General features: G+C 43.5%; 1 protein-coding gene across 1 annotated transcript; it reads left to right on the top strand.

The window, feature by feature from the left end:
- The first annotated feature begins 8,807 nt into the window (after positions 1-8,807).
- LOC139112819 (uncharacterized) lies at positions 8,808-11,789 on the top strand. The gene is made up of 2 exons (XM_070673849.1): positions 8,808-10,890; positions 11,681-11,789. The coding sequence occupies exons 1-2, from the start codon at positions 8,957-8,959 to the stop codon at positions 11,787-11,789; spliced, it is 2,043 nt and encodes a 680-aa protein (XP_070529950.1). The 5' UTR covers positions 8,808-8,956.
- The last annotated feature ends 300 nt before the right edge of the window (positions 11,790-12,089 follow it).

The raw sequence follows: 12,089 nt of genomic DNA, 5'->3' as shown, positions 1-12,089 counted from the left end.
TTTAGTCTCCAATATGAATAGCTTCGGGTGTTCCGTTTGCAGTAATGTGTATCCACACACATTGATTTCGTGCGTTTTGGTCAGAGCAAACGTTGTATCTTGTGATGTCACTGTGTAGATTATTGGGTTGTCTGGGTTATTTCGTGATGTCAATTTTGCAGCTATTCCTTCATACAGTATGTCGTATCGATCGAAGTGGCAGGTATCAGTGGGTAGAATTGGCCAATACGTTTCTGTCCCTTCAGCGTCCATGCAGTATCCTCTTGAAAGAGTGCATTTTGTTCCAACTGGTAGTATCACTTGTCCTGAAGCTCGTTTTACTGGCGCTTCCGAGGATCTGAGTGTAATCTTGATACTGGCCTGTACCACAACGTTCTCCCAATTTCCATATCCATCAGAGTATTGTGATCCGCTACAGCGTCCATCGACTGACACGGATCCGGCTAACGTTGCGCTTCTGAAGTTGGTTGAGTTTTTGGTAAGTCCATCGAGGATGGCGTTGACAATAGTAATGGAGCCGGTGTCGTGTATTCTTCTGCAAGCTTGTTCGCCTACTTCCTGAATGTATTCGCGGCGTCCATTATGAACGACTGATGTGTGAGTGCATTCCACAGTAGGAAATGGTTCGGTCTATTTCTATTCTGCATTGGGTTATGGTTACCCTGTCGTAGTCCGATGTCTGCATCAGTTGTACATAGACCTTTTCTTCTTTGGTTCCAGGCTTCCGACGTCACAGTCTCCAATATCGAGAAGTGATAGTGTGGTTATATTCATTCCTTGTCCTCCACAATCATAGCCTATTAGCGCTGTTGCTAACGGCAAGAGTGTTGTGATGACGAGAGTCTTCCTGGCAGAGAGAGTCATGTTGTCGGTCAGTGGTCTTCGGGTGTAGTGCCGGTTCTTGGCTCCGATGACCGGGAATATGTATCCTTTTCAGGTGACTCAGCATTGGGAGGGGCTAACTTAATCTTATCCATGTGGACGGTTCGCGTGACTCGGTTGTTTATCTTAAGACGTACGTTATTTCGAGGGAGTATCTCAATTACTTGATAAGGTCCTACATACTGGTCCCCAAGTTTATGTGTCGGTTCTTTTAAGAGATACACCATATCATCTTTCTTTATACAATTTAAATTCTGTCTTGCGTCGTATCTTGCCTTTGATTTATGTTTCGCATTTATAAGATTAGATTGGGCGCTCGTCTGTACATCATGAATCTTATCGTGTAACTTAATGAGATAGTCGGTATAGCTTTCGTTCGGAACGTCTTCTGGGAATGGATTGCTTGTCGGTACGCGGGCGGCTTTGCCAAATACTAATTCATGAGGCGTGTAACCCGTTCCCTCATGAACGCTCGTGTTGTAAGATAAGCTTGCTAAGCTAAGATAACAGTCCCAATCGGATTTGTTATCTACAATTTGTTTTAAGTATTCCCAGAGAACGTGGTGTGACCGTTCTATTGACCCATTCGCCTGAGGTCGATAAGCGGTCGTCTTAAAAGTAGTTATCCGAAATCGTTTGGCTATCGCTCGCATGAGACTGTTTAAGAAATGTGACCCTTGGTCTGTCAATAGCGCTTTAGGAGCACCATAAATACAGATAAACTTTTCAACGAATGCGTCGGCAACGTCTAACGCGCCGGCTTTCTTTAAGGGTATAGCTAATGAATATTTTGTCAAAAGATCTTGGATAGTTAAAATGTATGAATGTCCTGTGCGAGAGGTAGGCAACGGTCCCATAATGTCCATAGAAATTTTATCAAACGCAGTATCAGGGGTATCGGTTAATACCATCGGTTGTTTAGGCTTAACTCTAATTAACTTTTTACGTTGGCAGTTTTTACAATTCTTTATAAACTTTTCTATCTCCATTTTCATTCGTGGCCACAGATAATGTTCGCGAATTCTACGGTAAGTTTTTGTTATACCTTTATGTCCGCCTATTGGTGATGCATGATTTTCATTAATAATATTCATTCTTTGATTTTCAGGTGGAATACTAATTTCGTTGGAGCAGACAGTGATTCTAACTTCCGTTCCTCTAAATGTATCATCTAAAAGTCTGTGGATGGTAAGCCACGGTATGTTTCCTACTTTGCCCTTACTGATTGAAAAGCTAAGAAGACCAAGTTCTTTAACGACGTCGAACAAAGATGCTATTGATTCTTTAATGAGGTCTCTTTCAGATACGGCTGATATACTTTTGGTTAAGGTAAGTGCTATAATAAATTTATCTTTCTTATATGGCAAGGGTCGAGCGCGTCCTATCGTTGGGTCTTTGATAACTGGCATAACTGCGGCTTTATTTAATAATTCGGAGCCTGCATCGTACGGTTGGCTCTTATCCGTGATAAAAATAACTAGGTTATCTTTTCGGCCTAATAGGTTATCTTTCGTCGAGCTTATTATCGTCATATAATTATTTGGAAACACGTACGGCTTGTTAACGTTATCAAATATCTCCTCGTCCGAGGTCTCAGTGTCAGATTGTTCGCTATCGGGGCTCTCATTAGCTGAATATTCGGTTTCGGTATCGCTCGTTTCGGGTTTATCGCTAGTGGCCTGCACATTATCGTTATCGCTTATAACTCGCTGGTTCTTATCTGTTGCTCTACTGCCTCGTGTGGCTTCAAATATTTCTTCATCAGAGCTTATCTCTAGCGGATATACACGCGCGGCTTGGGTTATCGGGTTCCGAGATAGCGCGTCGGCGTTCACATTAATTTTGCCTGCTTTGTATTCGATTTTATAATCATATTCGGCGAGTTTTAACCGCCACCGAATAAGGCGTGATGTCGGGTCTTTAACTGAATTTAACCATACAAGTGGTTTATGATCGGTCACAAGAGTAAATTTATTACCGTACAGGTAAGGTCTGAAGTAATTTGTACAATAAACAATTGCCAAAAGTTCTTTTTCTATCGTGGAATAGTTACATTCGGCTTCATTCAGTAGTCTCGACGCATATGCAATTGGTCTATCTTTCCCTATTTCGCCCTGACTTAAAATTCCTCCTATTGCGTATCCCGAGGCGTCTGTTGTCAACACAAATGGCTTAGTAAAATCGGGATGTTGCAAAAGGGGTTCTGAACATAGTAAATCGCGTAATTTACAAAACGCTTTCTCTTGCTCTTCTGACCATGCAAATGCGGTTTCCTTTTTAAGTAATTGAGTTAAAGGCTTGGCTTCCTTGGAAAAACCCGGTATAAATCGTCGGTAGTAACCGGCGAGACCCAAAAATTGCTTGATATTTTTGGGATCCTTTGGTCTTGGAAAGTTCTTGACGGCAATTATTTTCTTTGGGTCTGGTTTTACCCCATCTTCACTTATTATATGACCAAGGTAGCCAACCTCCTTGCGAAGGAATTCGCATTTGTCTGGTTGGAGCTTCAAGTTCGCTATTCTTAGGCGCTCGGCTAGCTTATTGAATTTTACTGCATGCTCTTTCAAAGAGCTCGCGTAGATTACTATGTCATCTAAGTAAACGAACAATAACGTTCCTTGGAGGCCGCTCAGAATTCTATCCATCACTCTTTGAAAGGTGGCCGGTGCGTTCTTTAAGCCAAACGGCATTCGCTTGAATTCATAGTGCCCAAAGGGCGTAGAAAACGCGGTTTTCTGAGCGTCTTCCTCGGACATTGGTATTTGGTGAAATCCTGACGCGAGGTCAAAAACGCTGAAGTATTTTGAACTCCCGAGTTGGTCCAAAATTTCCGTTATATTTGGTAACGGGTATGCGTCTCCTAGTGTTTTTTCATTGAGTGCGCGAAAATCTATTACGAGCCTCCAACGTTTATTTCCCTTCGAATCAGGTTTCTTGGGTACAATCCATAACGGACTGTTATATGGGGATTTCGATTCCTCTATTACTTTGTTTTCTAATAGATCTTTGACTTGTTTATCAATCTCATTTTTGTGGATTGGAGGAAAGCGGTATTGCTTTGTATTAATGGGTTGGTTATCGGTGGTAGTGATTTTGTGACTTGCCACGGTGGTGTGCCCTAAGGTTTCACCGGGGAGATGGAATAGATCATGATGTTTATGGATGAGGCTTATCGCATGTTCGGCCTCTTCTTGGTTTAGATGATCGAGTCTGAGTAATTTCTTTACCTTATCTACTCGGTCCTCTTTCGATATAGAGACGGAGTTTACTTGTGCGGTATCTCTCGCTGATACGCTTATCGCGCGCTTGGAGACGGTTTCGATTTCTTCTAAGTTTATCGAGGGGACTATTATCTCTGATCCCGTTCCCTGGGTTTATCGCGCGGCAATATGCCTTCCCGTCTCGGTTAGTGACCACGGCGTCGCCGAGGATGACATCACCGCCTACCCTAAGGCGCGGGATGTAGCCGACTCTGAGTTTATTTATAACTTTTACGTAGAGAGTTGTTTGTGTTCGGGCTGGAATAGTTATCGATTCTGGAGTAGTAAATGGTAGTCTGTTTCCTTTCCATTCTACGTATTTCTCCACGAAATTTATATTTGATGCGTCCCTAAGAAAGTCCGATCCTAAGATGCCTTCTTGTATTATGGGGAAATCATCGGGAACGATATGGAAAATAACCGGGTGACCGAACAATTCTATTTTTAAATAACCGAGGGTTTTTACTTGCCCGCTTGTGATGCCGCTAAGGAACAAGGGGTCTCCATTTATTATCTCGGCGTCCGGTTTAATCCCGTGTTGCTTGATTAGATTAGGTGCTGCGCCAGTATCAATCATGAGATTAACTTCCCTAAGGAGGTTATCTGAATTTATCTTTGTTGTTGGCGCGTGTGTGAACTCTTTTGGATTTAGGATTGCGATACGGGTTCGTCGGGTGTTTCCGTTTTGCTGGTCGACGGTTGTGACGTTATGGAATTTATCGGACGCGTATTTTGTCGGTTGTCCGACCGGGGTGCGTCCGGGCGTCCCGTCGGACGATTCTCGTTTCCCGAATGTTGTCTCTGTAAATTATTATTATATTGTCGTTTCCGGCATTCTTCGATCGTATGGCCGTGATTTTTACAATATCTACATGTTTTTTCAGTTGCTGTAGGCGTACTCTGTCGCGTCGGTGGGTTATCTTGCGGTCGAGTAGTGTAGTTATCGCGGGGTCGAGGTGAATAGTTATCGCGGGGTCGCGATGTGTAGTTATCGCGCTCCGGCTGATTTCTCTCGTATCTCGGACGATTCCATTGCGACGTCGGTCGGTTAGTCATGTAAGTTTTTGGGGTCGAAAAGGCTATCGGCCGTCCGATAGGATGAATGCGCTGCGACTGATTATTTCTTTCGTTATCATTTCGCCCTCGTGAATCGAAGCGTTGTTTGTCTAATTCTTGTCGTTTCGCGATAGCTTTCACTGAAGCAAATGCTTCTGACGGATTATAATATGCATCCGGTCGTAATTGGAGCCTGTACTCAAGTGGCAAGCCATCGCAAAAAGAACGCGCGGTTAATGTTTCCACTTCGGCTGTTATGCGATGGTCGAGTTGTCCGTGCCTTCGACGTTCCGCGTCGAGGATGTTGGAACGCAGGTCCTTAACGCGACTGATGTAATCGAGAATGTGTTCGTGCGGTTTTAGGTATACTGTACTTAGATCTCCGCGGTATTGATCAATAGTCCTCGAGGGTCCGAATGCACCATTTAATAGGTCTATCAACTGGGTAACGGTATCGCAAGGTTCGTCTTCTACGGCGTAGTACGCGCGTCCTCTTAATTTATTAATTAAGAGTTTAGTCAAGTTTCTTTCTGACGCGGCTGGTACGATGCTTCTTGCTCTTCGGCAAGCACGCGTGAATTGAGCGAGGGGAATGCTATAACCATCGAATGACGGTACGCCTTCCGTGGCTTCGCGAAAGGATACTTTAGGAATACTAACGTCGTAAGGTACGTCAAAACTGAACGGGGTAGATGAAGGTTCTATATGAGCCGTGGCGTTTGGTATGTTACCAATATTGTGAGTAGTTTCCTCGCGTGTATGCTCGGTTTCTTTTGGGAGCGTAGGGTTGTTCCATTTATTTAATTCCAAGTGAGATATAGAAGACTCATGGATTTGGGCGGCTCTTTCCTTTTCAAACGCGACGCGTTGCTTTTGGAGTTCCGCGCTTTCCGCGGCCATTTTCTTTTGTTGTGCTTTAATACTTGTGCGTATTGCGTCAAGTTCGGCGGTTTCTTGCGCAATCTTTCTGCGAGCAATATCAAGTTCGGACTCGCTCAGAGGCTTATCAGTAGTCTTACTGCGCGTCTCCATCTCGTTGGGCATATCTTATCTTGCTTACAAGGTGACGTCACGATTGCGTCAGAATTTTAATTGCGTGGTCTGCTTTATCAGTGAGGCTGATTTCGTAGTACGAATATAAGGCCAATTAGTGTAATTAAAATGAAACGTTCGCTTGGCGACTGCTTGGTCTTCAATGATAAGATAAGATAAGGCACTTCCTGTGATAACAACCAATTAGTGTAATTAAAAATGAAACGTTCTTTTGGCGACTGTTTAGTCTTTGATAAGATAAGATGTGATATAAGATAAGACGCTTCCTGTGATAACAACCTGATATGCTACAAGGCCTTTATTTATTCCGTTAACAACTTGATGAACAGTGCTTCTATTTATTCAACGAAATATAATTTACTTTAATTGCGGATTAATATTGAATTTGTTTGCACGTGGACTTAACGGATCCCACCGCTGTCACCAAATTTATGTTACGTCCCGGCGATTGCGGATGTTTCAAAACAATTTCGAACCGCGGGTCTTAGGCATTTATGGGATCAAGAAAGTTCAGCGTGTTACGGCTTCCGATCAAGGGATTCTTTTACTCGCTCGGACCACGAAATATTTATTTTACAATTTATGAGGCATCTGGCACTGGTAATCTCCGGTATACAATAGTAATTATAGTCGGTTCACTATCTAAATATGGTTGATCTTCCGGATTTTCGTCAAGGTAATCTAGAAAACGATCTATCGTTTCTATACACAAGGGGCAATGTCGGATATTATGTGAATCTGCTATTAAAACACCACAATTGCTACATTCGTATTCTCCACTACGTATTCCGATAAGGATGCGATGAGACGGTACGTAGTCAAATTCTGAAGTCGGGTATCCGGAATTAAGCATGCATCTACGGCAAAAGGGAAGACGCGTAACCTTTTGTTCGAAGTGACGGTATCTGATCTCGCACCTAGCTTGGAGCAACCAATTGATAACTGCTCTGGTTAATCCCAAAGGAGCTGTGCTAACGGGCATTCGAGGACGGGGTCGATTTGGGCACATTTACGTTCTTTTACTGAGATTCACTCCCTATATGATCGATGAATATTTCTACTGGTTCTCCTAGCAAATATACTGTATCTCCGCTTAATTCAAGATAACGTATAAAATCGCGATGAACTAAGGGGCAAACGCCACAATTCCTGTAAGCTTCCGACAGCTCTAATTTTATTCTACACTCGCGACACTTTAATGTATTAGGAGCGTTCCCGAAATACAGGTAATGATCGACGACGTGTACAAAGTTGGATTTGAAAGAGTCTATTAAGGGTGCACAACCGAGACAATATAGCTCACGAGTTTCGCGATGTCGTCGGTATATTTTATGGACACAGCAAGCGTTTGCTATCCACTCTGATCTAGTAGCAGTTAGATTTAATAACGCGTAGTTTCTTTCGTTGACTCTACAGTAATTAGCCTGACTCGGCGGGCACATTTCCGTTTAAAACGAACATTACAAATGAGGTTGGCAGGTACTTACCCAATCTCGGCATCTCATCTGCGCTGCTTTGGATTGCTTCCTTTGCGTTTCTATGAATTCAACATCGCAGTCTTTGACTTCCTTCTGAGGTGGATTATCGTAGGCTCTCCTGCGTGGGTCGTCCTTCGGGATGTCGTTCAAAGAAGGCCTCTTTATGACGTAGGTGATTGGCTTCAGATGATAGATTGAAGTTCCGCGAGAGTGTCGTTTTAACGCGTGATAATATGCGGTGATTTTACGTATTTGATATTTACGGCCGCCGCGTCGTGATTTAGAGTTTGTCATGGGTAGTTTCACAGAATATGAATAAGTTAACTAAAGATTCCAGGCAGAAAGCGTGCAGTGCGGCTGCACCACTTCCAACACAGGAATACCTGTTAGACTGAATCTCAAAGACGTGCAGTGCGGCTGCACCGAAATCAATCTTCAATCACACAGGTTAATAAATATAGCAAATAGTGAAACTGTTGGATTAAGGTAAGGTAAGGTATCACTGAATCTAAGCACACGATATAGAATTAACAATAAGTATATATTCTAAAGTTACGTTACAATAATGTTGGTTATACAAGAATAAAGTTTAAGATGTATGTAAGTACGAACTAGAAGAAAATAGTAAAGGACCCGCACGCGGGATGGACTCTCTTAAGAGAGATGTGACTCGACTTAGAACTGGGTACGAAGTGAGCTCTCTAGCTCGGGCATGGACCTCCTTCGGTTTGATCCCCTCCATCGTCGTTGGCTGACGGTGGGGGTGATGCGCGCGCCGCCGCTGACTGTTGGTGGGGCGATGACGCGTCTGCTCTGCTGGCTGTTGCGTGGGGGTGATGACGTAGGCGATGACGCAGGTCCATGTGGTACGCAATACGATTACGCAATACTATCTTATGCTTAATGCTATTCTTATATAATGTGTTTACGAAGTGGTATATTAACGCACATGCGTCTAAGTAGATTAATTCTTATAGGTCTAAAATAGATTAAAAGTGTCATACAAGTAAAAAGGCGAAAAATTTCTTAGGCGTAGTGTTTCTTATTAACTATGTGTTGTGGGGTCGTAACAGTACGTCTTAAGATAAACAACCGAGTCACGCGAACCGTCCACATGGATAAGATTAAGTTAGCCCCTCCCAATGCTGAGTCACCTGAAAAGGATACATATTCCCGGTCATCGGAGCCAAGAACCGGCACTACACCCGAAGACCACTGACCGACAACATGACTCTCTCTGCCAGGAAGACTCTCGTCATCACAACACTCTTGCCGTTAGCAACAGCGCTGATAGGCTATGATTGTGGAGGACAAGGAATGAACATAACTACGCTATCACTTCTCGATATCGGAGACTGTGACGTCGGAAGCCTGGAACCAAAAGAAAAAAAAGTCTATGTACAACTGATGCAGACATCGGACTACGACAGGGTAACAATAACCCAATGCAGAATAGAGATAGACCGAACCATTTCCTACTGTGGAATGCACTCACACACATCAGTCGTTCATAATGGACGCCGCGAATACATTCAGGAAGTAGGCGAACAAGCTTGCAGGAGAATACACGACACCGGCTCCATTACTATTGTCAACGCCATCCTCGATGGACTCACCAAAAACTCAACCAACTTCAGAAGCGCAACGTTAGCCGGATCCGTGTCAGTCGATGGACGCTGTAGCGGATCACAATACTCTGATGGATATGGAAATTGGGAGAACGTTGTGGTACAGGCCAGTATCAAGATTACACTCAGATCCTCGGAAGCGCCAGTAAAACGAGCTTCAGGACAAGTGATACTACCAGTTGGAACAAAATGCACTCTTTCAAGAGGATACTGCATGGACGCTGAAGGGACAAAAACGTATTGGCCAATTCTACCCACTGATACCTGCCACTTCGATCGATACGACATACTGTATGAAGGAATAGCTGCAAAATTGACATCACGAAATAACCCGGACAACCCAATAATCTACACAGTGACATCACAAGATACAACGTTTGCTCTAACAAAAACGCATGAAATCAATGTGTGTGGATACACATTACTGCAAACAGAACACCCGAAGCTATTCATATTGGAGACTAAAAGAGGAGCAACCTTCAAGACAAGATCTAAAATATCAGTCGATAATTTAGACATTTTCGCATATGTGAATTCTAAATTTATATATGTAGAAAAGCATATAAAGACCCAACTGTCTAAACTATACAGAGACATTATGGAACAGAAATGCGCATTGGAGCGCCAAGTGCTACAAAACGCCTTATCATTAGCCAGTATCGCACCAGACGAAATGGCGATAAGACTAATGAAAGGACCCGGTTATACTGCCGTAACAAGTGGAGAAGTCATCCACATGATTAAATGCATTCCAGTGGAGTGTAAAATTAGACACACCGAGGACTGCTACAACGAGTTGCCAATTACGAGACACAACGAATCGTTCTTCTTATTACCAAGATCCCGGATAATCACGAGAAAAGGAACAGTTCGTGATTGCCATGGTTTATTACCTGCCATGTACAAAATCGAAAACACTTGGTATAGAGTAGCACCACGACCAATGGAAACTCTTCCGCCTCCAATAATCGAACCACTATCACAACCTAAATGGCATTATACCAGCCCAGCAGGTCTAGCAGCGAGCGGAATCTACTCTACCGACGACCTAGACCGACTCAGGACACACATAATGTTTCCAGTGGAAAAACCAGCAATGATTAACAACATTGCACAAGGCGCGATGGGAAATAAAGTCGCACCTGGATCAATATCTATGATTGGCTTACTGGATGAAGCCACACTCGATCATATTGCTGAAAATACGGGACGACGAATCTGGAAAGGATTCATGTCATTTGGATCAGCCAGTGCAGGAATACTGGCAATCTTCCTAATCATCAAATTTGTAAAACTCTGCATAGATACCATTATTCACGGTTACGCTCTACACACCGTCTACGAATGGAGTCTTCATCTATTGGGAGCCTTGTGGAGTTCAGTCACGCACCTGTTACTACACCTGGGAGGAAAACCAACAAGGGAACAAGAGCCAGATATCCCCAAAGAAGATAAACCCCATTCAACGATAGAAGCTCTTCACCCGCCATCAACCTCCAAAGCTGATTTCCCTGAAGAAAAGGTACCCCACAAGTATACATACGCATCATTGCGTCAATATATAGACGGAAATAATTAAGTATAGTTTTAAGCAAAAACATTGGCACATTGGCCAATCTTTTATTTTAAGGGGGGAGGTGTTACGACCCCACAGCACATAGTTAATAAGAAACACTACGCCTAAGAAATTTTTCGCCTTTTTACTTGTATGACACTTTTAATCTATTTTAGACCTATAAGAATTAATCTACTTAGACGCATGTGCGTCAATATACCACTTCGTAAACACATTATATAAGAATAGCATTAAGCATAAGATAGTATTGCGTAATCGTATTGCGTACCACATGGACCTGCGTCATCGCCTACGTCATCACCCCCACGCAACAGCCAGCAGAGCAGACGCGTCATCGCCCCACCAACAGTCAGCGGCGGCGCGCGCATTATCCTCACCTGCGTCATCGCCCCATCAACGGCCAGCGGCGGCGCGCGCATCACCCCCACCGTCAGCCAACGACGATGGAGGGGATCAAACCGAAGGAGGTCCATGCCCGAGCTAGAGAGCTCACTTCGTACCCAGTTCTAAGTCGAGTCACATCTCTCTAAGGAGAGTCCATCCCGCGTGCGGGTCCTTTACTATTTTCTTCTAGTTCGTACTTATATCTTAAACTTTATTCTTGTATAACCAACATTATTGTAACGTAACTTTAGAATATATACTTATTGTTAATTCTACATCGTGTGCTAGATTCAGTGATACCTTACCTTACCATAATCCAACAGTTTCACTATTTGCTATATCTATTAACCTGTGTGATTGAAGATTGATTTCGGTGCAGCCGCACTGCACGTCTTTGAGATTCAGTCTAACAGGTATTCCTGCGTTGGAAGTGGTGCAGCCGCACTGCACGCTTTCTGCCTGGAATCTTTAGTTAACTTATTCATATTCTGTGAAACTACCCATGACAAACTCTAAATCACGACGCGGCGGCCGTAAATATCAAATACGTAAAATTACCGCGTATTATCACGCGCTAAATCGACACTCTTGTGGAACTTCGATCTATCATCTGAAGCCGATTACCTACGTCATAAAGAGGCCTTCCTTGAACGACATCCCGAAGGACGACCCACGCAGGAGAGCCTACGAAAATCCACCTCAGAAGGAAGTCAAAGACTGCGACGCTGAATTCATAGAAACGCAGAGGAAGCAATCCAAAGCAGCGCAGATG

The sequence above is a fragment of the Cardiocondyla obscurior genome, linkage group LG02 (assembly GCF_019399895.1).
Source record: "Cardiocondyla obscurior isolate alpha-2009 linkage group LG02, Cobs3.1, whole genome shotgun sequence".
In the NCBI taxonomy this organism is placed as follows: domain Eukaryota; kingdom Metazoa; phylum Arthropoda; class Insecta; order Hymenoptera; family Formicidae; genus Cardiocondyla; species Cardiocondyla obscurior.
The sequence above is the reverse complement of the archived record's forward strand: the minus strand, read 5'-3'. Positions and strand labels throughout refer to the sequence as shown.

Excerpts from the sequence above, each read along its gene's own strand:
- LOC139112819 (XM_070673849.1), top strand. The coding sequence starts at position 8,957 with ATGACTCTCTCTGCCAGGAAGACTCTCGTCATCACAACACTCTTGCCG. Across the intron at positions 10,891-11,680 it reads GAAGAAAAGGTACCCCACAA|ATTGATTTCGGTGCAGCCGC; the intron begins GTATACATACGC and ends GTGTGATTGAAG.